The 23,816-nt window shown below is 43.9% G+C and overlaps 2 protein-coding genes across 4 annotated transcripts in view; one reads left to right on the top strand and one right to left on the bottom strand.

Moving 5' to 3' along the window:
- Positions 1-6,067: 6,067 nt before the first annotated feature.
- On the top strand, positions 6,068-9,088 carry PIGY (phosphatidylinositol glycan anchor biosynthesis class Y). The gene is made up of 2 exons (XM_044277266.1): positions 6,068-6,152; positions 8,616-9,088. Exon 2 carries the CDS (start codon positions 8,771-8,773, stop codon positions 8,984-8,986), a length of 216 nt encoding a protein of 71 aa, XP_044133201.1. The 5' UTR covers positions 6,068-6,152; positions 8,616-8,770; the 3' UTR covers positions 8,987-9,088.
- Positions 9,089-16,642: 7,554 nt separating this feature from the next.
- LOC122944730 (probable E3 ubiquitin-protein ligase HERC6) overlaps positions 16,643-23,816 on the bottom strand; it is a 115,411-nt gene continuing 108,237 nt past the window's right edge. For all 3 annotated transcript variants that reach the window (XM_044303325.1, XM_044303317.1, XM_044303309.1), the window contains exons 20-23: positions 22,363-22,433; positions 18,996-19,179; positions 17,968-18,070; positions 16,643-17,427 (exon numbers count right to left, since the gene is read on the bottom strand). In XM_044303325.1, the coding sequence (XP_044159260.1) occupies positions 17,156-17,427; positions 17,968-18,070; positions 18,996-19,179; positions 22,363-22,433 (630 nt within the window). In that variant the 3' untranslated portion in view covers positions 16,643-17,155. The remainder of the gene's footprint in view (positions 17,428-17,967; positions 18,071-18,995; positions 19,180-22,362; positions 22,434-23,816) is intronic.

Here is a 23,816-nt window from a genome sequence, read left to right as displayed (position 1 = left end):
GTGACACTGTTGGGGATTTATTCAAAATTGAAGGCATACTGAACCAGCATGGCTACCACAGCATCTTGCAGCGGCATGCTATTCCATACGGTTTGCGTTTAGTTGGACCATCATTTATTTTTCAACAGGACAATGACCCCAAACACACCTCCAGGCTGTGTAAGGGCTATTTGACCATGAAGGAAAGTGATAAGGTGCTGCGCCAGATGACCTGGCCTCCACAGTCACCGGACCTGAACCCAATCGAGATGGTTTGGGGTGAGCTGGACCGCAGAGTGAAGGCAAAAGGGCCCACAAGTGCTAAGCATCTCTGGGAACTCCTTCAAGACTGTTGGAAGACCATTTCAGGTGACTACCTCTTGAAGCTCATCAAGAGAATGCCAAGAGTGTGCAAAGCAGTAATCAAAGCAAAAGGTGGCTACTTTGAAGAACCTAGAATATGACATATTTTCAGTAGTTTCACACTTTTTTGTTATGTATATAAGTCCACATGTGTTAATTCATAGATTTGATGCCTTCAGTGTGAATCTATAATTTGCATAATCATGAAAATAAAGAAAACTCTTTGAATGAGAAGGTGTGTCCAAACTTTTGGTCTGTACTGTATATATATATATATATATATATATATATATACATATATATATATATGTGTGTGTGTGTAGAGAGAGAGAGAGAGAGAGAGAGAGAGAAGTAAAGCTGGACAAAGGCTCCAATGAGAGAGCTGAAACGTTGCTGCTAGATGGGTGAATAAACCGTCCACTTTTTTTCATCACAATTTGGAGTGCTTCCTTTTTTCTTCTATATATATATATATATATATATATATATATATATACATATATAAATCAATTTTAGTTAGGTAGTGTTAGTGTAGGTTTGTGCGTGCATTCAGCAAATTTTTTTTTTCAACTCTTTTCTCTATATTTCAAATTTATAACAAGCTCCATCACGTGTGAAAACACTACATACACACCCCAAACGAAATAAAGTTTTACACATTTCACACAAAACACCACAATAAAATAAAAGTGGCCCGTCCGGTCCCAACGAGTTTACTCAGCTGAAGAGGCATACGCCTATCTTGCCTCAGATACTGAGTCGGCCAGTGAGGGAGGATGCCACTTTCCTCTACTTCTCTTCTCCCTCATCATCATTATCATCCACTGATGAGGGACCCTCTAGAATGCGCCCCAGGGTAGCAGCGGAGGCAGCCCTAGAGTGACCCCATATGGATCCCACCCCCTGACGATTATCAGCCCCAAAATCTGGATTTTGTGGGTATCTCTGGAATACAGATAGACAGTGCAGGCTTCACAGAACAAGATTTTTTCAAAATCTTCTCTGAAGATTTTGTAAATTTAATAGTGTCTCAAACCAATTTGTACGCCCAACAATTTATAGCTCAGAACCCTACCTCGCCATATGCTAGACCCCTAGGTTGGACCCCAGTAAGTGCAGCAGAGATGATGAGGTTTTGGGGACTAGTGCTGCATATAGGCATAGTAAAAAAGCCAAACGTCAGACAATATTGGAGTTTCTACCAGACTCCAATTTAGGCTTCATGCACACGGCCGTTGTTTTGGTTCGCATCCGAGCCGCAGTTTTGGCGGCTCGGATGCGGACCCATTTACTTCAATGGGGCCGCAAAAGATGCGGACAGCACACGGAGTTGCTTTGTGCCGTGATCCGCAAAAAAAATATAACCTGTCCTATTCTTGTCTGCGCTTTGCGGACAAGAATAGGCAGTTATATTAAAGGCTGTCCGTGCCGTTCCGCAACGGTTGTGTGCATGAGGCCTTTTTTATTTTCACAGCCAAGCGTTTCCTAATTCTGTAAAATGCCTGATGGGTCAAAGTACTCACTACACACCTTGAAATATTCCTTGAGGGGTGTAGTTTCTTGAATGGGGTCACTTTTTGGGGGTTTCCACTCTAGGGCCACCTCAGGGTGTCTTCATATGCGACATAGCTCCCAATTACCATTCTAGCTAAATCCTCTCTCCTAACCGCCATATGGTGCTCCTTTCACTCTGAAGCCTGCTGTGCGGCCACACATCATTTTTTGAGCACATATTGGCGTATTCGGAGGGAAATAGTGAACAAAATGTGGGGTGCATTTTGTCCTGTTACCCCTTGCGAAAGTGAAAAATTTGGGCCTAAAGTCCATTTTTCTGGAAAAAAATAAAATGTTTTCATTTTCACAGCCAATTCCATGATTCACCTTTGAGGACAAAGTTCTCACTACACATCTTGAAATGTTCCTTGAGGGGTGTAGTTTCTATGGGGTCACTTTTCGGGGGTTTCCACTCTTGGGGTTCCACAGGGTGTCTTCATATGCGACATAGCTCCCAAAAGCCAATCCTGCGAAATCTGTCCTCCAAAAGCCTGATGTCCTATACATCATTTTTCGAGCACATATGGGGTGTTGGCGTATTCGGGGGGGAAATGGGGCACAGAATATGGGGTGCATTTTGTCCTGTTTTCCCTTATGAAAGTGTAAAATGTGGATGTAAAGCAACTTTTTATGAAAAAAAAATTAATTTTTCATTTTCACAGCCAAGCGTTTGCTAATTCTGTGAAACGCCTGATGGGTCAAAGTGCTCGCTACACACCTTGAAATATTCCTTGAGGGGTGTAGTTTCTGGAATGGGGTCACTTTTTGGGGGTTTTCCACTGTAGGGCCACCTCAGTGTGTGTTTAATTGCAAGATGGTGCCTGTCAATTATTCAGGCGAAATCTGCCTTCCAGAAGCGATTTGGTGCTCCTTTACATCTGACCCCTGTGGTTCGCCCATATAGCAGTATACAAGCACATTGCTGTAATCAGGAGAAAATGGGTCATAAATTAGAGGGTGCATTTTCTCCAGTTCCCCCTTGTGAAAGTGAAAAATTTAGGCCTAAAGTAAATTTTTCTGGAAATAAATTGTAATTTTTCATTTTCACAGCCAATTCCATGAATCACCTTTGAGGACAAAGTTCTCGCCACACATTTTGAAATGTTCCTTGAGAGGTGTAGTTTCCAGAATGGGGTCACTTTTGGGGTTTCCACTCTAGGGGTACCTCAGGGTGTCTTCATATGCGACATAGCTCCCAATTACCATTCCAGCTAAATCCGCTCTCCAAAAGCCATATGGTGCTCCTTCCACTCTGAAGCCTGCTGTGCTCCCATACATCAGTTTCTGACCACACATGGGGTGTTTCTGTAAACTCCAGATTCAGGGTAATATATTTCGAGCTTTATTTGGCTGTTAACCCTTGATGCGTTGCAGAAAAAATAGATTCAAATTTAAAATCTGCAAAAAAATGTGAATTTTTTAAATTTCATTCCCATTTTTATTTAATTCTCGTGGGGCACCTAAAGGGTAAACAAAGTTTGTAAAATCAGTTTTGAATAGCTTGAGGCTGTAGTTTCTAAAATGGGGTGATTTATGGGTGGTTTTAAATATGTAAGCCCCAGAAAGTCATTTCATAACTGAACTGCTCATGAAAAAAATCGGGGTTTGGAAATGTTATAAAAAAATTTAAGATTTGCTTCTAAACTTCTAAGCCTTCTAACGTCCCCAAAAAATAAAATGTAATTTTCAAAATGATCCAAACATTAAGTAGACATATGAGAAATGTAAAGTAATAACTATTTTTGGAGGTATTACTATCTATTATAAAAGTAGAGAAATAGCCATTTGGAAATTTGCAAATTTTTCGATTTTTTTGGTAAATTTGGTATTTTTTATAAATAAAAATGAAATTGTTTTACTCCATTTTACCAGTGTCTTGAAGTACAATATGTGACGAGAAAACAATCTCAGAATGGCCTGGATTTGTAAAAGCATTTTAAAGTTATCACCACATAAAGTGACACTGGTCATATTTGCTAAAGATGGCCTGGTCCTGAAGGTGAAAAATGGCAGGGTCCTGAAGGTGAAAAATGGCAGGGTCCTGAAGGGGTTAAACTTGGTGTCTGGCGAAGCTATCTGCGAGTATGACCCCCAAAAGAGAGCTAATCCCCCACAAATGATATGATAAAATAATTTGCTGTTACCAGTGGCATGGCAGATCCGTGTTGTGTCCGTGTGTCCTTTTTTTGCTGTCCGTGTGTCATCCGTGTTTCACTGATACTACACAGCTGAAAAATTATTTTCAAAGCATCTCTTCCTAATGATCCGTGAAACACTGATGGATCCGTGTTGCATTCGTGGTTTTCACGGATACATAAACTATAATGGGCATGATGGATCCGTGAACACGGACAAAGTAGAGCATTTATCCGTGCTGAAAACACAGACCCACGGACCGTGCTAAAACTCTGATGTGTGAATACACACATTATAAATGAATGAGGACGTGAGCTGTCCGTGGAGAACATGCACAGCGCACATGCGTGGAACACTGCCGAATGAATGAGGCTTTAGCTGCGTCCAAGGTCGTCTGTTTTCTGTTGACAAGCGACGTGAATTTATATAATTGACTGCTTGGTCATTCTGACATCATATCTACTGTACATTTCAACAACGTAAATTCCGAAATCAGTCACTTCCAGCAGTAGGGCACATTTCTGAGTCACACATCTTCTGGTGTAGCTTCATTAGTAAAGCATAGTTAATGAATCTGTCACATGATTTTTTTTTTTTACACACAGGTGAATTGACCCTTAGGGCTCATGCACATGACCGTATGTATTTTGCGGTCTGAAAAAAACAGATCCGCAAAAAATACGGATGACATTCGTGTGCATTCCGTATTTTGCGTAACGGAACAGCTGTCCCCTAATAGAACAGGCAATAATGCCGATTGCGGTAATTAAATGTTTTAGATGCCGTGACCAAGTGAGGTCACAGCATCTAAATGCGCAAAAACCCGGAGGGCTTGCTACCAATGTCCTATGTGGCCAAAGTGGGCATCAGTAGTTGCATTGAATTATTTCAGCCTCGCTGACGAGGCTGAAAGTATTCATGCTGCAATTCTTATTTTGGCCAGGATAAGAAATAAGCAAAATAGGGTTTTAATTTCAAATTAAAAATCTCTGATAGAACAAAATCAAAAAACATTATTTATAGGTTCATATAAGACCTTCAAAATGATTAAAAAATTAAACAAAAATGTAAAAAATATATAAAACCCCCTTCCATATAATTAAAAAGTATAAACAAAAAGTATAAACATCATGGGTGTCATCGCGACCGAAAATACCCATACTATTAAAGTATTTTTTTTAAATCCAATACGGCAAATGGCGTAAAATGTGTGTAAAAAAGGGTCAAAATGGCAGATTCACCATTTTTTTCATTGTTTCTCTTACCGAGAAAAATGTAAAATGTGATCAAAAAGTCAGGCACACTCCAAAATGATATTAATTAAAACTACAGATTGTTCCGTAAAAAATGAGCCCCTAAACAGCTCAGTAGACATAAGTATAAAAAATTTATGGGGGTCAGAATATGGTGAAGTTTAAATTTATTTTTACACTATTTAGACATAAAAAACCTATACATATGGGGTATCGTTGTAATCGTACTGACCCAGAGAATAAAGGGCATGGGTCAGTTTTGCCATAAACTAAACACTGTGGGAACAAAACCCGTAAAATGGTGGAGAAATTGCGTTTTTTTTTTCCCAATTCCATCCCATTTGGATTTTTTTTTTACTGCTTTCCACTACAGTTTATGCCATAATTAATAGTGGCATTAGAGAGTACAACCTGTCCCGCAAAAAATAAGCCCTCATACAGCTATGTGGCCGGAAAAATAAAAAAGTTATGGCTCACGGAAAATAGGGAAGAAAAATTATAAACGGAAAAATAAAAAACCTCTGGTATCCTAAGGGTTAAAAGAAACCTACACAGCGAGTCCCCCTAGTGGTGGCTGCAAGGTATGCTACCCTATCTGTGAAGGGGGAGGGGTAGACTAGCTGGCATGAGATGAATTCAAGAAAATAGAAGAACGCAGGGCAAAGCAGCAAATCCAGTCTGGCAGGGAGAAGGCCATTTCTTTTCAAAGTCTTGTCAGCTGCAGTGAAACCTGCCTGTCACTGTCGGACGTTTTGTTGTTAATAAAGTTATTGTAGAACTTCCCCAGGCAGACGGAAGGTACCATTCAGCTGTCGTTACGGGGGTGGGGGAGGCAGGATGTGACCTAGAAGCAGCAGAGGCTTGTGGGTAAGGGGCTGATGGTTGTGTCCTTGGAGCTGGTGGATCATGCTAGGGGCTGCGTGTAGGGGAGTGGTAGTCAGGGGAGCCGCTTGGAGCTGGTTGTCAGCGGTCAGCCGGAAGAGCCTGCACACGGCTGCCGCCTGCAGAGCGCAGGAGGTGACGGGCAGCCCGGGGTTCGACCGCTCAGTGCTGCAGTTCCTGGTCTGCCCCCTCTCCAGGAAGCCTCTCAGGTAGTCCTCCTCCCCTCGCTAATAAATGGGATCACTGTGTGCGCCATCCTTTTCTGTGGTCACCTATGCACACAGGGAACCCGCAGACCCCTAGTTCCCATGATTACTGAGGGGTCCCAGTGATTGCATTCCCAGAAAGGCATGCCCTATTTCATGGTGGCGACCCTATGGCACTCAGAGCCCTCTCTGTGGGCACCCGCACCCTGGAAAAAGTATGGTGTCCCAATATGCCTTAGCCCTTTCCTGCCATCCATCAGCGCTTGGCTGCTCTTCTAGAAGTAAATTAAGCATTCTGGGAGTTGTAGTTTGTGAACCGCTGGAGTGCCGGAGGTCGCTGATCCCTGCTCTATAGGCTAACTTAAATTTTATTTTTTATTTTTTACAGGTTTTCATGATTTTCACGTTTTTGGCACTGACTGTTTCCGGAGCTTCCATAGAAATAAATGGAGCAGCCGCGGGCATGTGCGACCAGCTGTCCTGCTCATTTCAGTGGGGCTGTAGGTGGTAGGACCCCCACCGATCTAATAGTTATCCCCTATCCTGTGTATAGGAGATAACTTGAAACAACAGGAATACCCCTTTAAAGGGAGTCTGTCACCACATTTGACCATATTAGACAGATCCTATAGCGTTATATGTGCCACCCAGCAGTTAAAAACGGTACCTTTGTTGCATATAACCGAGTCTTCTTTCTGCCAAAAATGAACTTTGAAGATTGTGTAAACGAGCCCTCTCAAGTGCCCAGGGCGGTGTCTCAATCTTTCGAGCCCAAGACCGGACCTCCCTAACGGCTCATAACCCTGCCCTCCTTGTGCCTGTGCCCGCCCGTTTACTCCCCTCCCCTCGCCTTTTCCATTGCGGCTGCGCGGACAAATTCGTAGCCGGCGCATGCGCAGTAGGTATTGCGATGCCCTGCCAGGACCGGGCATCGCATTGCGCATGCGCCAGCTACGAGTCTGAATCTGTAATCGCATCCATCCTATTAAAACCAGCTCCCATGTGTGACCAGCCCTTGCCAGCTGAATCTAATGTTCTTGCTCCGTGGCAGTACTATTTAATCATATGTAAATTAGTCCTTGGGTGCAATAGCAACGCCCCCACCTCTGAGTGACAGGGTAGACTTGTTGGCACCTGGCCCTGAAGTCTCACGGCTGCGCGGTCATCACTGTGTTCAGCGGTGCAGCTCACCCCTCGTTAGGCAGGGAAGGGATGTAAATTGCAGAAAAGATCCTCTACAGTCCATGATGGCAGACTCCATATTGGAGTTACTGTACCGGCAGGTTTGCCATGGATTTAGCATTATTCATTGCAAAGGGTTAAACCTGCAGTGAAAATCCACCACATGGCAGGTCAGTTTGTACGTCTCCGTGTCCTCCAACCATGAGGGTTGTGTCACTGCAGCAAGTGGCCTTTATTATGTGGAGCAGGGATCAGCGACCTCCCGGCTGTTCTGAAACTACAAATCCCCTATTTACTTCTATGGGAGCTACAAGACTAGCCAAGCAAGTGTGCATGCTGGGAGTTATAGTTTCACAGCAGTTGGAGGAGTGCTGAAGGCTGCTGACCCCTGATGTAGAGGAAGTTAATATAAGCCACTTACTAATGTATTGTTACTGTCCATATTGCCTCCTTGCTTGCTGGATTCATTTTCCCATCACATTATACACTGCTTGTTTCCATGGTTACAGACCACCCTACAATCCATCAGTGGTGGCCGTGCTTGCACACTATAGGAAAAAGTGCCAGCCTCTCTGGTGTCCGGGTCAGCGGATATGCACGTAAGCCTTTGTTTTTTCCTATAGTGTGTGAACACGGTCACCCCTGCTGGATTGCAGGGTGGCTGTAACCATGGAAACCAGCAGTATATAATGTGATGGAAAAATGATTCCAGCCAGCAAAGGAAGCAATATGGACAATCACAATACATTAGTTAGTGCCTTGTGTTAACTTTGTCTACATGATACATGCCACTTGCTGAAGTGAGACAACCCCTTTAAGAGCCTGAACACCAGCTCTGACCTCCCAGCAGAGCTCTGTCATAGTCATTCTCTATTTCATGAGATATACCCCAGGTTACCGTGTATCAGAAGGCACAGCCTGTCACGGCCGGCAGTAATGTCTCCCTTACCATCATAGATGGCAAAGATACATGAGCGCCCCCAAGGGGCGGCTGCCCTGCATCTTCTCTGTCAGACGCCGTACTGTACGCGGTCCGTAAATCCCTGTCTTTATTTTCCAGGTACGACGAGTCTACTAATGAACTTATTAACGACGAGCTTGGCATCGCTTATCCTGTAGTGGATGGCATACCCAATATGATTCCTCAGGATGCAAGGATGATTCACAAAGAGAAGGAGCCTGACCACACACAACAGTAGCCTGCCAACCTTGGAGATGTTTCTGTCTCTCCCCACGCTGACTGTGCTCGTGCCTCTCGTGTCGCTGTGTGGAATCTTTTATTCGGCCTCTGTGGATGAGGACTTCCCCCAGGGATGTACCAGCACGGCGAGCGTGTGCTTCTACAGTCTGCTGCTGCCCATCACTCTGCCCGTCTACGTGTTTTTTCATCTCTGGACGTGGATGGGACTCAAGCTTTTCAGACATAATTAAACTAGACTGTGGCATTTCAGTGTGTGATTTGCAGGTATCACTGGGAGCATCTCACACCTGTGATTTATCTTCTTCTCTAATAAATACATATTGAAAAAATGATCTCCAGTTTTCAGGTACTGCTGCTGAGCGAATGATGGAGGGTATAGCATACAGCCTATCGTAGTCTATAGAACTATCTACAGCATAGATTGGTATGACCTCAATAGGACCTGTATGTGTAAGTTTACAAAGAGCTCCCTCTAGTGGTGACCGGATTTTATCGGTTTCCCTACAAAATGACGGCCTATATTCCTTACCTTGATGACAACAGCTAAATTTAAGAAGCAAATATCTGGTACAGATCCAAGGGGTACAGCTCTGGCTGCAGAGTAGGTGACATACTGTATGTAGCATGTATTCACCCATGTGTCCAATGCAAGATTTCAGCCTGCCATCTGGGGCCTTTATCCACAGCCCTTCTTGCTATATGCTCTGGAGTGTCACTTAAATGCCTCATGCACTCCCCCTATCCATTTTGCAGTCTGCATATCATGGATCAGCAAAATATGGATGCGGTCTGAATGACGTCTGCATAGTGTTTTTTTTTATTTTTTTGTGGTACCATTGATGTCAGTGGTCTGCACTTTGCGGACATGTTCTATCTTTTTGCAGAATATGTGCTTTCTGCATCTGTATGTCCATTTATAGAACATGTCCTAAACTTGACCACAAAATGTGGACCACGGCCCTTTGAAGTAGTTGGGTCCGCAAAAAATGCAGATGCAACACAGATACAAAATACATATGGTCATGTGCATGAAGCAGGTGGTCAGACAACTGCTGTCTGGATACAGTGCCCGCCTCAGAGGTGGGACCCACATTTCATCATCTATTTATGGGATAGCCCATAAATGTCTCAGATTAGAGTACTACTTTAACGCTGCAACCCCCGCTATTCTAACTGAGCTTTGAAACCGATAAAGATTTCATGAAGTGGACCCACGGCTCATGATTAGGGTTGAGCGAACCCGAACTGCAAAGTTGGGGTTCGTACCGAACTTTGTAAGTTTGGGGACCTGAACCCGCATTTTTTCACTGACGTTTGGTGTTTGGGTAATTTTATTATTTTTCCATTATAACAAGGTTATAACGGAAAATAAAAGCTAAATGCCATTGAGAGGTTAAAAATACATAAAAACTAGCCTCATCCACTTGTTCGCGCAGCCGGTATACTCTTCTTTTCTGCAGGACCTGCCAAAGGACGTGCGATGGCTACCTGGTGAGCGCGGTGACATCATCGCAGGTCCTTTTGCAGGTCTTGAAGAAATAAGAGGATACCGACTGCGCGATCAAGTGGATAAGGCAATTTTTATTATTTTTAACCCCTCAATGGCCATTTTATTTAGCATTCTGTCTTAAGAATGCTATTATTTTCAGTTATAACGGAAAATAATAAAGTGAAGTTCGGGTCCCCATTGACTTTAATTGGAGTTCGGGACCTGAAGTTCCGGCGAAACCGAACTTCCATGGGTTCGCTCATCCCTACTTTGTTTCCATAGGGGCAATTTTATTTTATCATTGCATTGTATTTTCCGCTAAAAAGTAATTTTTTCAATTGGTCTTTATTAACAGTATGGAGCACTTTTTTCTGTACAGAGCTGACATTGTTCTACCAGTTGCCTTTGGATTTTCTGTCTTTTCCGTTATCTGAGGGGCTCCTTATCTCTGCTCTCTCACATTATAAACACACATTATAGCTCAGTTCTTATCTTACAATGATAAGGCTACTTTCACACTGCCGTTTCTGGGTCCGCCTGTGAGATCCGTTTCAGGGCTCTCACAAGCGTCCCAAAATGGATCAGTTCAGCCCCAATCCATTCTGAATGGATAAGGATCCGTTCAGAATGCATCAGTTTGGCTCCGTTCAGCCTCCATTCCGCTCTGGAGGCGGACACCAAAACGCTGCAAGCGTTTTGGTGTCCGCCTGACCATGCGGAGCCAAACGGATCCGTCCTGACTTACAATGTAAGTCAATGGGGACGGATCCGTTTTCACTGACACAATATAATGCAATTGAAAATGGATCCGCCTCCCATTGACTTTCAGTGTAAGTCAAAACGGATCCGTTTGCATTATCATGAACAAAAAATATATATATTTTTTGTTCATGGTAATGCAAACGGATCCGTTCTGAACGGATACAAGTGTTTGGATTATAGGTGCGGATCCGTCTGTGCAGATACCAGATGGATCCGCACCTAACGCAGGTGTGAAAGTAGCCTAAGAATGTGGCTTAAATAAGTGTTTATGACCCCTTAGTAGTTTAGATAAGGATTATTAGATGGCCAGCACAAAGTGAAAGTACCAGTCACACAGCTAGAAAAACTGTTTGTGACAGAGTGGCTCAATATTTCTTATAATAAAGGCCAATTGAAAATATAATTTTTAGTCAAAAAAAAGAAATGCAATAATAAAAAATGCCTCCCAAGGTGTACATAGCCTTTAAGGGTCCCCACACACATTTTGCTTTAGCAGGTTTTTTGTTCAGTAAAATAAGCCACAGACACAACTTTTTTTTTTTCTATACAGAATGTGGATTTTATGACGTTTTAGGATGACTTCACACGCTGCAGATTTCAGTGACTGAAAATCAGTTCCATTCACTAAATGGGGCTTGCAGAAATTTATGTGCTAGCTGCCTCATTCAAATGAATGGAACTGGTTTTCAGTCGCAGTCAGCACCTCTGACAGGATCGCACCGCATTATAATGATTTATAAGGCTATGTGTCCCTGAGAGTCCTGGAATCTACTGAATTACACCGACATAATGCGGTCATATGTAATACAATAGATTCCAGGATTCTTACTATAAATCTATATAATGCGGCGTGATCCTGTCAGAGGAGTGGAGGTCAGGACAGGACCTCTCACCGATACACACTGCCAGTTTATCGCACTGAACTCGCTTGTGCCTTAGGCCCCTTTCAGACGAGCGAGTTCTCTGTGCAGATGCAATGCGTGAGGTGAACGCATAGCACCCGCACTGAATCCGGACCCATTCATTTCAATGGGTCTGTGTACATGAGCGTTGTTTTTCACACAGCACTTCTGCGTTTCGTGAAAATCGCAGCATGCTCTATATTCAGCGTTTTCCACGCTGCACTGGCCCCATAGAAGTGAATGGGGCTGCATGAAAAACGCATTGCATCCGCAAGCAAGTGCGGATGCGATGCATTTTTCACTGATGGTTGCTAGGAGATGTTGTTTGTAAACCTTCAGTTTTTTATCACACGCGTGAAAAACGCATCAAAACGCTAAAATTTGCACCCGCGTGGAAAAAACTGAAAGCAATCGCAGACAAAACTGATTGAACTTGATTGCAACATGGTGCGAATTTCACTGAATGCATCCGGACCTAATCCGTCACGCCCATGTGAAAGAGGCGTTAGTCATGATCTGTTCAGAAAATAAATGTCATGCAATTTGTCTGTAAATGTTTATTTTCATAGAGTTCCATGTCTATTAAAGCAAGCCGGAGGGAGGTCAGGATAGCCAACATTTTTTTACTATAACAAATGATTACGATTATAAGCGATACGTGTCTATACGTCAGATACTAATCTATATATATAAAGAAGGACGTATATATGTGTGTGTGTGTATGTTCCACGATCACTCAAAAATGCAACCATCCATTTCAATGAAACTTGGTATACACATCCCTTGCTACCTGGAAATAAATCTGTGGGGGTCTCAGCTCTCTAGGACGTACCATTCCTGAGATATTCCCCCAAAATGACCTGCATTAGCCAATACAAGCCCCCAACTGCCATACACACGGTCACATCATCACATGTCCCTTATCAGCCAATAGAAGCTCGCAGGCCCTTAGACTCCACATACACACAGTTTTACTCCAGGTTTCCATAACAACCCAGTCCTTTTTCTTCACTGCTGTAGGTCAGCTTTAGGCTAGGGCTACAGGACGACATGTGTCGCGCGACAATAGGTCACACGACACAACTACACTGCTACATGTCGCGCAACAATTTTTATAATGATAGTCTATGATGTTGCCCTGCGACAGTCACAGAAAACTCCATCTTGGATGGATTTTTTGCAACTGTTGTGTCCCAGTCGCAGCATGTCACATGTTGCAGTGCGACACCATAGCCTATCATAAAAATTGTTGAGACAAAATGTTGCGCGACACATCATCATTGTCGTCATGTAGCCCTAGCGATAAAGGGGCAGGGCGCTGTGGAGGTCACTGCTAAAGAGGCGGGCACTGTGGAGGTCACTGCTAAAGGGGCGGGCTGCTGTGGAGGTCACTGCTAAAGGGGCGGGCACTGTGGAGGTCACTGCTAAAGGGGCAGGCACTGTGGAGGTCACTGCTAAAGGGGCGGGCACTGTGGAGGTCACTGCTAAAGGGGCGGGCACTGTGGAGGTCACTGTTAAAGGGGTTGTCTGGGATTGGTGACATTTGTTTAAGTGGACTTTAGTCACCTAAATAGTCCCTACATGCGTGTGTTACCTTTATTTTCTTTTTGTCATGCCCCATTTTCTAATCTGAAAATTCTGTCCTGGAACTACAGATTTTCTACAAGTCAATGACGTACTGGGCCCCTTTGTGGAGAGCGAAGCCTCTTCTTCCGCTTCACAAGGAGCCCGGTGACATTACCGGCAGCCACAGACATTATTCAGAGGGCGGTTAGTAGGCAGCAACATGCAGCGCTAAGTAACGCCCCTCTGGTCCGGTGACGTCACCGGCATGCAGGATAATTATGCAGAGCACATGAAAGGAGTGTTGTAGTCGGTAACGAGGAGCTATATGAAACGCTGGTCCAGTGATGTCACCGGCTTGCAGGATAATTATGCAGAGCACATGAAAGGAGTGTTGTAGGCGGTAACAAGGAGCTATATGTAACGCCCCTCTGTTCCGGTGACATCACCGGCTTGCAGGATAATTATGCAGAGCACATGAAAGGAGTGTTGTAGGCGGTAAAAAGGAGCTATATGTAACGCCCCTCTGTTCCGGTGACATCACCGGCTTGCAGGATAATTATGCAGAGCACATGAAAGGAGTGTTGTAGGCGGTAACAAGGAGCTATATGTAACGCCCCTCTGTTCCGGTGACATCACCGGCATGCAGAATAATTATGCAGAGCACATGAAAGGAGTGTTGTAGGCGGTAACGAGGAGCTATATGAAACGCTGGTCCGGTGATGTCACCGGCTTGCAGGATAATTATGCAGAGCACATGAAAGGAGTGTTGTAGGCGGTAACAAGGAGCTATATGTAACGCCCCTCTGTTCCGGTGACATCACCGGCTTGCAGGATAATTATGCAGAGCACATGAAAGGAGTGTTGTAGGCGGTAAAAAGGAGCTATATGTAACGCCCCGCTGGTCCGGTGACGTCACCGGCATGCAGGATAATTATACAGAGCACATGAAAGGAGTGTTGTAGGCGGTAACAAGGAGCTATATGAAACGCTGGTCCGGTGATGTCACCGGCATGCAGGATAATTATGCAGAGCACATGAAAGGAGTGTTGTAGGCGGTAACAGGGTGCTATATGTAACGCCCCGCTGATCTGGTGACGTCACCGGCTTGCAGAATAATTATGCAGAGCACATGAAAGGAGTGTTGTAGGCGGTAACAAGGAGCTATATGAAACGCTGGTCCGGTGATGTCACCGGCTTGCAGGATAATTATGCAGAGCACATGAAAGGAGTGTTGTAGGCGGTAACAGGGAGCTATATGTAACTCCCCGCTGGTCCGGAGACGTCACCGGCTTGCAGGATAATTATGCAGAGCACATGAAAGGAGTGTTGTAGGCGGTAACAGGGAGCTATATGTAACGCCCCGCTGGTCCGGTGACGTCACCGGCTTGCAGGATAATTATGCAGAGCACATGAAAGGAGTGTTGTAGGCGGTAACAGGGAGCTATATGTAACGCCCCGCTGGTCCGGTGACGTCACCGGCTTGCAGGATAATTATGCAGAGCACATGAAAGGAGTGTTGTAGGCGGTAACAAGGAGCTATATGAAACGCTGGTCCGGTGATGTCACCGGCTTGCAGGATAATTATGCAGAGCACATGAAAGGAGTGTTGTAGGCGGTAACAGGGAGCTATATGTAACTCCCCGCTGGTCCGGAGACGTCACCGGCATGCAGGATAATTATGCAGAGCACATGAAAGGAGTGTTGTAGGCGGTAACAGGGAGCTATATGTAACGCCCCGCTGGTCCGGTGACGTCACCGGCTTGCAGGATAATTATGCAGAGCACATGAAAGGAGTGTTGTAGGCGGTAACAGGGAGCTATATGTAACGCCCCTCTGGTCCGGTGACATCACCGGCTTGCAGGATAATTATGCAGAGCACATGAAAGGAGTGTTGTAGGCGGTAACAGGGAGCTATATGTAACGCCCCGCTGGTCCGGAGACATCACCGGGCATTGCACAGCCCTATCTGGAGTGGTGACTAATATGAGGGACAGCCCGAATGACGCGATGCTGCACTGAGCTGGGACCCACAAGGCAGTGCGGCAGGAAGTTACCACACACATACACAAACATGTAAGCAATCAGTGGGGGACCGTAGGAGCAGTGATGGCCAGTTCGCAGTGTTCGCCAGCGAACACACGCGATCTGCCATCTTAACTGACAAGTCCGTTCTCAGAACTGCCTGCTCCCGGAGACCGCATTTCATTTCAGACCGGCTCGCGCACAAGCACAGGTAAGGACTTACCTGTGCCTCGCCGGACTTGTCAGTTAAGATGGCAGATTGCGTGTGTTCGCTGGCGAACACTGAGAACTGGCCATCACTGCGTAGGAGCACTAGAGAAGTGGTAAAAATACAGGAAACAACAGGGGAACCTTGAATCAGCAAGACATGGTTAGATATCATGTTTTTTGTTTTTTTTATGTGATCCTGGACAACCCCTTTAAAGGGGCGGACACTGTGGAGGTCACTGTTAAGAGGGCAGGGGCCACTATTAAAGGGGCAACTGCGGTGGAGGTGACTGTTAAGGCAGCAGGGTACTGTGAGGTCACTGTTAAGGCAGCGGGGTACTCTGGAGGTCACTGTTAAGGCTGCGGAGTACTGTGGAGGTCACTGTCAAGGGAGTGGGGTGCTGTGAAACTCACTGTTAAAGGGGCGGGCTGTGAAGGTTAAAGTTAAGGGGATGGGCTGCTGTGGAGGTCCCATTTTAAAGTGGCGGTGCACTGTGGGGGGATCAGTGTTAAGGGGTGGGGGACTGTGGAGTTCACTGTTAAAGGAGCGGGGTGTGAATATTAAAGTTAAGCAGATGGGCTGCTGTGGAGGTCCCATTTTAAAGTGGCGGTGCACTGTGGGGGGATCAGTGTTAAGGGGTGGGGGACTGTGGAGTTCACTGTTAAAGGAGCGGGGTGTGAATATTAAAGTTAAGCAGATGGGCTACTGTGGAGGTCCCATTTTAAAGTGGCGGGGCACCGTGGGGGGCTGTGGATTTCACTGTTAAAGGGGCCAGCTGCTGTAGAGGTCACTGTTATGGGGGATACTGTCGATATCCTTTAACGACAAACACAAACATTAAATGAAATATACCCGTGCAAAGCCGGGTCCTTCTGCTAGTCCTAAATACAATATCAGCATTTACTGTGAGCTTAAAAATGCAAAGAGGGAAACGTGATTCGTGAAACATGAATTATGCTTTATTTCATTTAGTTATGACAACTACCTCTCTATTAATGAAAACAACATTTTGGACACAACTTGTGTCATTGTGTTTATGATCTACTTTGAACTAATTTCATATATTTTATATTGTAAATGAAACTGTATAAAATTTTCGCTTCATCTTAACGTTGCATGTATATTCACCATTACTCTAGTGCAATGTAAAAACTTGTAATTTTTAAACATTACTATTTTAAACATAATTTGGATTAATTGTTATGTGTGATAATATCTTGAAAAATCTAATAAAAATCATTTGAAAAGAAAAATGCAAAGAATTACAATTAAAGGGACCTGATCAAGTAACACCCGCCTGTAAAAAAAAAAAATAATAATCACGGACACATCAAATTTTTTTCACAGACAGACACTGGAAAAATTCCCCTTATTTTTATGGACTGTCCAATAATTTCTGGACGGTTGGCAAACCTGCACAGAGTTTAAGCAGAACACGTCACCCTGACTGTTACTGAAGTAGAGGAGAAGCCACCACTTGTGACAATACAGGCTGAAGACAACAGGCTTTCAAATTTTTTTCAAAGCCTCTGTTGTTCTCGAGGGCTAGAAGAAGCTTTCTGCGCAGCACGCCACTGCTTGAGTATTCAGGAAGGAGTAGTAGCTGAGAGCAGGTATTGGCCTCCGGAAGATAGCTTTCACTTGGGACACCAAACGAGGAGATCTTCATAAAGAGATGCTGGAGCCTGAACGCTGGGATTTTGTCATTTCCTGTTATGAAATCTAAAAATCAAAATGATTCATTAAAGGACTCGATGTTCATTATACCCAGAAAGTCAATGACGTAACACTTAGCGAGAGTCGGCCTAGACCAGGGATGGGCAAACTGCGGCTCTCCAGCTGTTGTAAAACTACAAATCCCATCATGCCCTGCTGTAGGCTGATAGCTGTAGGCACACTGGGCATACTGGGAGTTGTAGTTTTAAAACAGTTGGAGAGCCGCAATTTGCCCAGACGGTATGGTAAAGCAGTAAAACCAAGAGAAATGACCTGCCAAACCAGCAGAGCGGGTGTAATGAATAATGTAGACCACTAGGTGGCAGAATACAGTGGCATGTGCAGTATGCTGACTATGCAGATGGTCGCGTTAGGAGATTTGTCATTTCTTTGAACTGTTTTCAGTCACAAAAATGTGTGCAACAAGATCAGCTATGTGTGAATATACCCAAAGTGAAATAAAAAAATGGGCATATTATGTTGGTTAAGTGTATTACTTGGATATTTTAACGGCTCAATGAAGTACAGTAGATGTGGTATACTTACAGAGAAACGCTTTCTTTTTTTCCAGTGGTAGTTGGTGGAAAACATTCCAAAACATGACGATAGTTGGATGTGTGGGAGAATACTTTCCAGAGTAAATGGTAGTCTGAATAGAGGAAGTAAAGAGATATATGGCTTCCGATCCTCTACAGATATGTATTCTGTTGTTTCCAACCTGCAGAATTACCACTACCCACTACCTCACACGTAACGACAGTCATTTAAAGGGACTGTCCCATTACAACAACTTAGCCCCTATACACAGGACTGGGGATAAGTGTCTGATCGGCAGGGGTCTGGCCCCTGATGGTCACAAGAATGGGTACCGTGTTACCCCATTTGAATGGAGTAGCATTCATAATTAGAGATGAGCGAAGTTCTCAAAACTTCAATTCAGCTGCCTTGGTGAATTTCACAAAGAAATTCACTTCGTGACGAATTACTTGAGTAGTGGGTGATATGGTGATGGTACAAACCCCTTCTTCCGGCCCCCCCCCCATCCCCCATTCTTGAACCCCTCAGATGCCGTGTCCATCGCTGATCACGGCATCTGAGATGACCATTGAGGGCTGACAGGGGTTAATCTGTAAAAAAATTAAAATACTCATCCATTTGCTCACTTAGAATCTGCTGCGGCCATCTTGATTGAAAAATCCAGCGTGAAATCTTGCATGGTGCATGATGACGTCATCACGCTGGCCGGCCTGGTGACATCATACGTCACAGCGCACGAGATTTCGCATGGGATCTTCAATCAAGATGGCCGCAGTAGACTCTTCACGCACAAATGGATGAGGTGAGTATGATTTTTTTTTAGCGCCATTTTAGGGGAAATTGATTCCTTTTGCAAAGCACGAGGAAATTTGCCTTTAGGGCGAATTTTCCTTGAAATTCGGATTGAAGTCTACTTTATGAACTTCGATTCGCTCAACATTACTCAATCAATCTCCGGCAGCCCCACAGAGTTGAATGGAGCGGCTGCATTCAAGCATGCTGTGGTAGCCGTAACGCATACAATTTCTGGAATTTACCTTTTCAAATACAGTCCAGTCATAATTAACGTGACCAGCGACAAGAGACATCAGTTCTTCCGGCTGGAAAAATAAGAGGATATCTTTGTCGCAGACTTTGTAGAGGCCTTTCCTGAACTCCTCAAACGTGTCAGCCACTGATGTGTTGAAAATGTACTCCACACATTTAGTGACATACTTGTGCCTATAACATGGAGAAAAACATAAAAATGTGTCGTCAAGGAGTATGCCTTTTTTACAAAGCCACTTTTTTCTTTAGTATGTGCAAATTTGATCGCTGTAGTTTTTATTAGGTTATTCAAAATATGTTTGCATCTGCTTCACACATGATTTATGTGTCTTTTGTACCCTTTTTTTGGATCAAGTGTCCCCCTTTAGTTCAGTTAATTTCTTAACACCTGCCTATATTTTAGTGATAATTAAAGGCCATGTATGCATTAGGAGGCAACATTTTTTATGCTTGCATTTTACTCATTTTGGGCTAAAAATGTTTTTTTTTTCAATTGGTCTTTATTAAAAAATATTGAGCCGTTATGTCACAAAGAGTTAATTGTTTGTCTAGCTGTGTAACTGGTACTTTTACTTTGACTTTGTGCCACTCATCTAATAAACCTTCTCTCTAAACTACTAAGAGGTCATAAACACTCATTTAAGCCAAATTCTTATCAGTAAGATAAAAACGGAGCTCTAATGAGTGTTTCTAATGTCAGAGAGCAGAGATAAGGAGCCTGTCAGCTCTCTACCTGGCGGAAGATAGGGAAAATTATTTTTTTCTTCTAATAAAGATTCCTTTATTAGAGCATCTCAGCCCTGTACAGAAAGGCTCCATATTTGTATCCAATTAAAAAATGATTTTTTTATTTATTTCAAAATGAGTACAAAGCAATAATAAAAAAATTCCTCCAAAGGTGTACAAAGCCGTTAATGACCGATGCACATATCTTATATCTTGTATTATGTTCTACGGGGACATGATCTTCACTTATTCAGAAATATTATGGGAAATGTTGAATTATTTATAGAGCATAAGGGAAAAAATCTGTATACAATATAATATACAATATAAAATTACAAAGTTAAAAATGGGACGTATTTGTTTTCGGTTGTTGTGGGTGGGTTTACGACTTCTTTTGGGGAATTTTATCTTCAGAATTTTTTTCACACAGCATATTGGCACCAGTTACAAGAGGAAATTTAGTCCCTGCCAGCAATAAAAAAAAATTGATCTGGATCTAATAAGGCTTACCATTGCAAGTTTAACTCCTGCCAGACACCTGGTGATCACATGATCTTCCATGTGATCAACAAAATTATTAAAGCAAAAAGCATTGACCTACTTTATTGTGCACACACTGCTCACTGAGCACCATGTATTGATCTGGAAGGCAGAGGCGGCCTCATTTACTCTTCCAAAGGCACTAAACATATGCCAACGAACCTGATGTATATTTCCAGGTGGTTAGTAAGTGGCTCTTTCACACTTGCGTTATTGTCTTCCGGCATAGAGTTCCGTCGTCGGGGCTCTATGCCGGAAGAATCCTGATCAGTTTTATCCTAATGCATTCTGAATGGAGTGAAATCCGTTCAGGATGCATCAGGATGTCTTCAGTTCCGGAACGGAAGTTTTTTTGGCCGGAGAAAATACCGCAGCATGCTGCGCTTTTTGCTCCGGGCAAAAATCCTGAAGACTTGCCGCAAGGCCAGATCCGGAATTAATGCCCATTGAAAGGCATTTATCCGGATCCGGCCTTAAGCTAAACGTCGTTTCGGGGCATTGCCAGATCCGACGTTTAGCTTTTTTAGAGTGGTTACCATGGCTGCCGGGACGCTAAAGTCCTGGCAGCCATGGTAAAGTGTAGCGGGGAGCAGCATACTTACCATCCGTGCGGCTCCCGGGGCGCTCCAGAGTGACGTCAGGGCGCCCCAAGCGCATGGATCACGTGATCACATGGCACGTCATCCATGCGCATGGGGCGCTCTGACGTCACTCTGGAGCGCCCCGGGAGCCGCGCAGACTGTAAGTATACCGTTTCCCCGCTCCCCGCTCCTACTATGGCAACCAGGACTTTAATAGCGTCCTGGCTGCCATAGTAACACTGAAAGCATTTTGAAGACGGATCCGTCTTCAAATGCTTTCAGTACACTTGCGTTTTTCCGGATCCGGCATGTAATTCCGGCAAGTGGAGTACACGCCGGACAACGCAAGTGTGAAAGAGGCATGTTTTCAGAACATTTTTATACTATTTATTTTATTTTATTGAAAAGTGTAAGTTAATCAATTAGTATATTGTGAACATATACTTACCGGAGTTGATGGGTGGCAAACTGTAGGAAGGGTGTTAAAATAACCTCAATTTTCTGAGGCCCCTCTACTGAGCCAGGTGATGTTTTTACTGCAGTGGTGATGTAGCAATTATCACTGCTGTAGCCAGTCACTGGCTTCTGCAGTGTATGACATGACACAGCTGAAGCCAGAGATTGGCTGCAGTTGTCACCTGCAGTATATGGACAAGTCACCACCGCAGCCAAAATAATGCATCACAGCTGCGGCCTAGCGGAGAGGATGGAGCAGCAGCAGAGGCGGCACGGGAAGGTGAATTTAAGTATGAGACCTTATGGAGGCTCTGCCATATTCAGCCTCCATATATGTCAGCTGCAGTTTGGTCTACTAACCACTGCAGAATTTTTGCAGTAGCTCAAGTAAGTCCAGTGAATAGTCCTAAACATGGCATGTCAGGACCCAGGTGTAGGGGCAGTCTAGGGCTGGTATACAGTGACTCAGTGATTTAGGCCCGTTAACGTTATTTTAGTCAATTAACATGTCATAATAGAGTCAGCACACATGGATATTACAGCCAAGCCAGTTCCAATTGACCCAGGAACACTGAACACACTCCATACACACTGGGGCAGATTTACAAATACTGTCGAAAAGTAAGACCTGTATCTGCAGATCATCGCTAACAAGCACTCGTAGGAACGCTCGTTAGCAATGATCTGCCTGCGCAAACACTCCATCAGGTAATCACAATTTTTGAGCAGGCTGAAAAATCATCTTTTGCCGGCGGCACATTGTGCCATCTAATCGCGGTCTGCTGTCAGCAAATATGTCATTATTTTGTATGGGAACGAGCGATGGCATTAGCGATTGTTCCTCTCCATACTGTGGAGGAGATCGCTGCATGTAATAGCAAAGGTCTCCTCCACTGACGAGCAGATGATTGTTGGGAAGGAACGCTTAATACAGTGTAACCGTAGACAGACAGTTTGATATTTTTATCATTTTATCATCATCACAGTGACTGATGCTGGATGACCCCACCACTTAGTTGACTACTGTGATTACTTCATTTCACTGTATACATACTTGTTTAAATGGGTCACACGCTCTGTCGCTCCATTGGGGATCAGTTCTATGGTTTGTTTTTCCCAGGAGAGCTGCAAGTGTGTATCAGTAAGAATTATTACATTAAATTAATTTAAAATTCAAAAAGAGAACATTTTCGTTTGACCTTTTGTACACATCTGCCTACGCAGAGAGCCACAATCCATTTCTACATCCTCCCTGAGCTGGTATGAATCCCTTAATGTGATTATGGCTGTGATGTAATGCGAGAGCAAGGTAGCTGCCTGAGCCACCTGGTTATGTGCCTAGATATTGTACCACTTAAAATTTCAATTTATTACAAGACAGATTAAAAAAAAAATTGATTCTTTAGTAGTTGATATTTTTAATAGCTAACAGAAAAGATGATTACAAAATTGCAAGCTTATAAGACTATGCAGGTCTCTCTCTCCGGTATGTTATATCACAATATCTGAAGATTCACATATTGATATGTAACGCCCCGCTAGGGGGCATTACCACGCTTTTTGCCCCATCACTGTCTATTATGGTTAACCCAATGTCATCATGTGTATTTATTCCAGATCCTGCACAATGTGTATCTCTATTTCTATGTGGATGTTATGTTTAAGTGTAATGTACCTGGTTCACCAGCAGATGGCGGCAGTATTGGCAGAGCTAGTTTGTCTGGAATGGAACCTTTTTGTCCATTCAAGCCCTCTCTAGAGAGGGAGAAGTTTTAGTTTAGTCAGTGGAAGGTCAGTCTAACCTACCCCTTCTAGGGAAAAGGTTGTGTGAAGGAGTTGTGAGTACCCCTTACAAGGTGTTCCAGAGCACTGCCTGCTCTGCTGGGCCTGGAGGCCTAAGCTGAGTGCCTCCAGAGTCAGGGGTAAAGATTCCCTCAATAAAGACAGAGAGAAAGACAAAGATACAGATCAAGAAAAAGACTGAGTCGGACTACAGAAAGCTAAGTTGCAGCCTACAGCAGAAAAGGAAAAGTTCATATGTAATCCAGCCAGCATAGCAGAGCTGAAAAAGTACAGACATAGCAGAGCTGATTGTGTTTGCCTGACAGAAGTTAAGCCAAAACCTGCTTATGACCAAGAAAAAGTTGGACAATTGTTCCCTGATGAAAGTTTATTCAAGTAAAGCTGTCAATTTATTCTGCAAATCCCTCAACTGTTAACCCTATTATCACTGCTTTGGACGACCACGCTTGGGGTTTCCAGTGTAACCAGGTAGGAGCACTGTGACACGTGCTACCCCACAAAGGGACATTAGGCCACCCTTACACCACTCTGGCATTCCTATCCTGGGTACCACCATATCTACTAAAAGGGGGACCCTGTCCCTCGTTGCTGAAATGCAACTGGCGTCACAAAAAACACTTTCCCTTTAAGGGACCCCTGGCGAACGGCTCCGCTTTGCTGCAGATACACATATATACATATAGGAAAATAAAGTGAAGTGGATGA

Source organism: Bufo gargarizans, chromosome 1 (assembly GCF_014858855.1).
Source record: "Bufo gargarizans isolate SCDJY-AF-19 chromosome 1, ASM1485885v1, whole genome shotgun sequence".
NCBI lineage: Eukaryota > Metazoa > Chordata > Amphibia > Anura > Bufonidae > Bufo > Bufo gargarizans.
The sequence above is the reverse complement of the archived record's forward strand: the minus strand, read 5'-3'. Positions and strand labels throughout refer to the sequence as shown.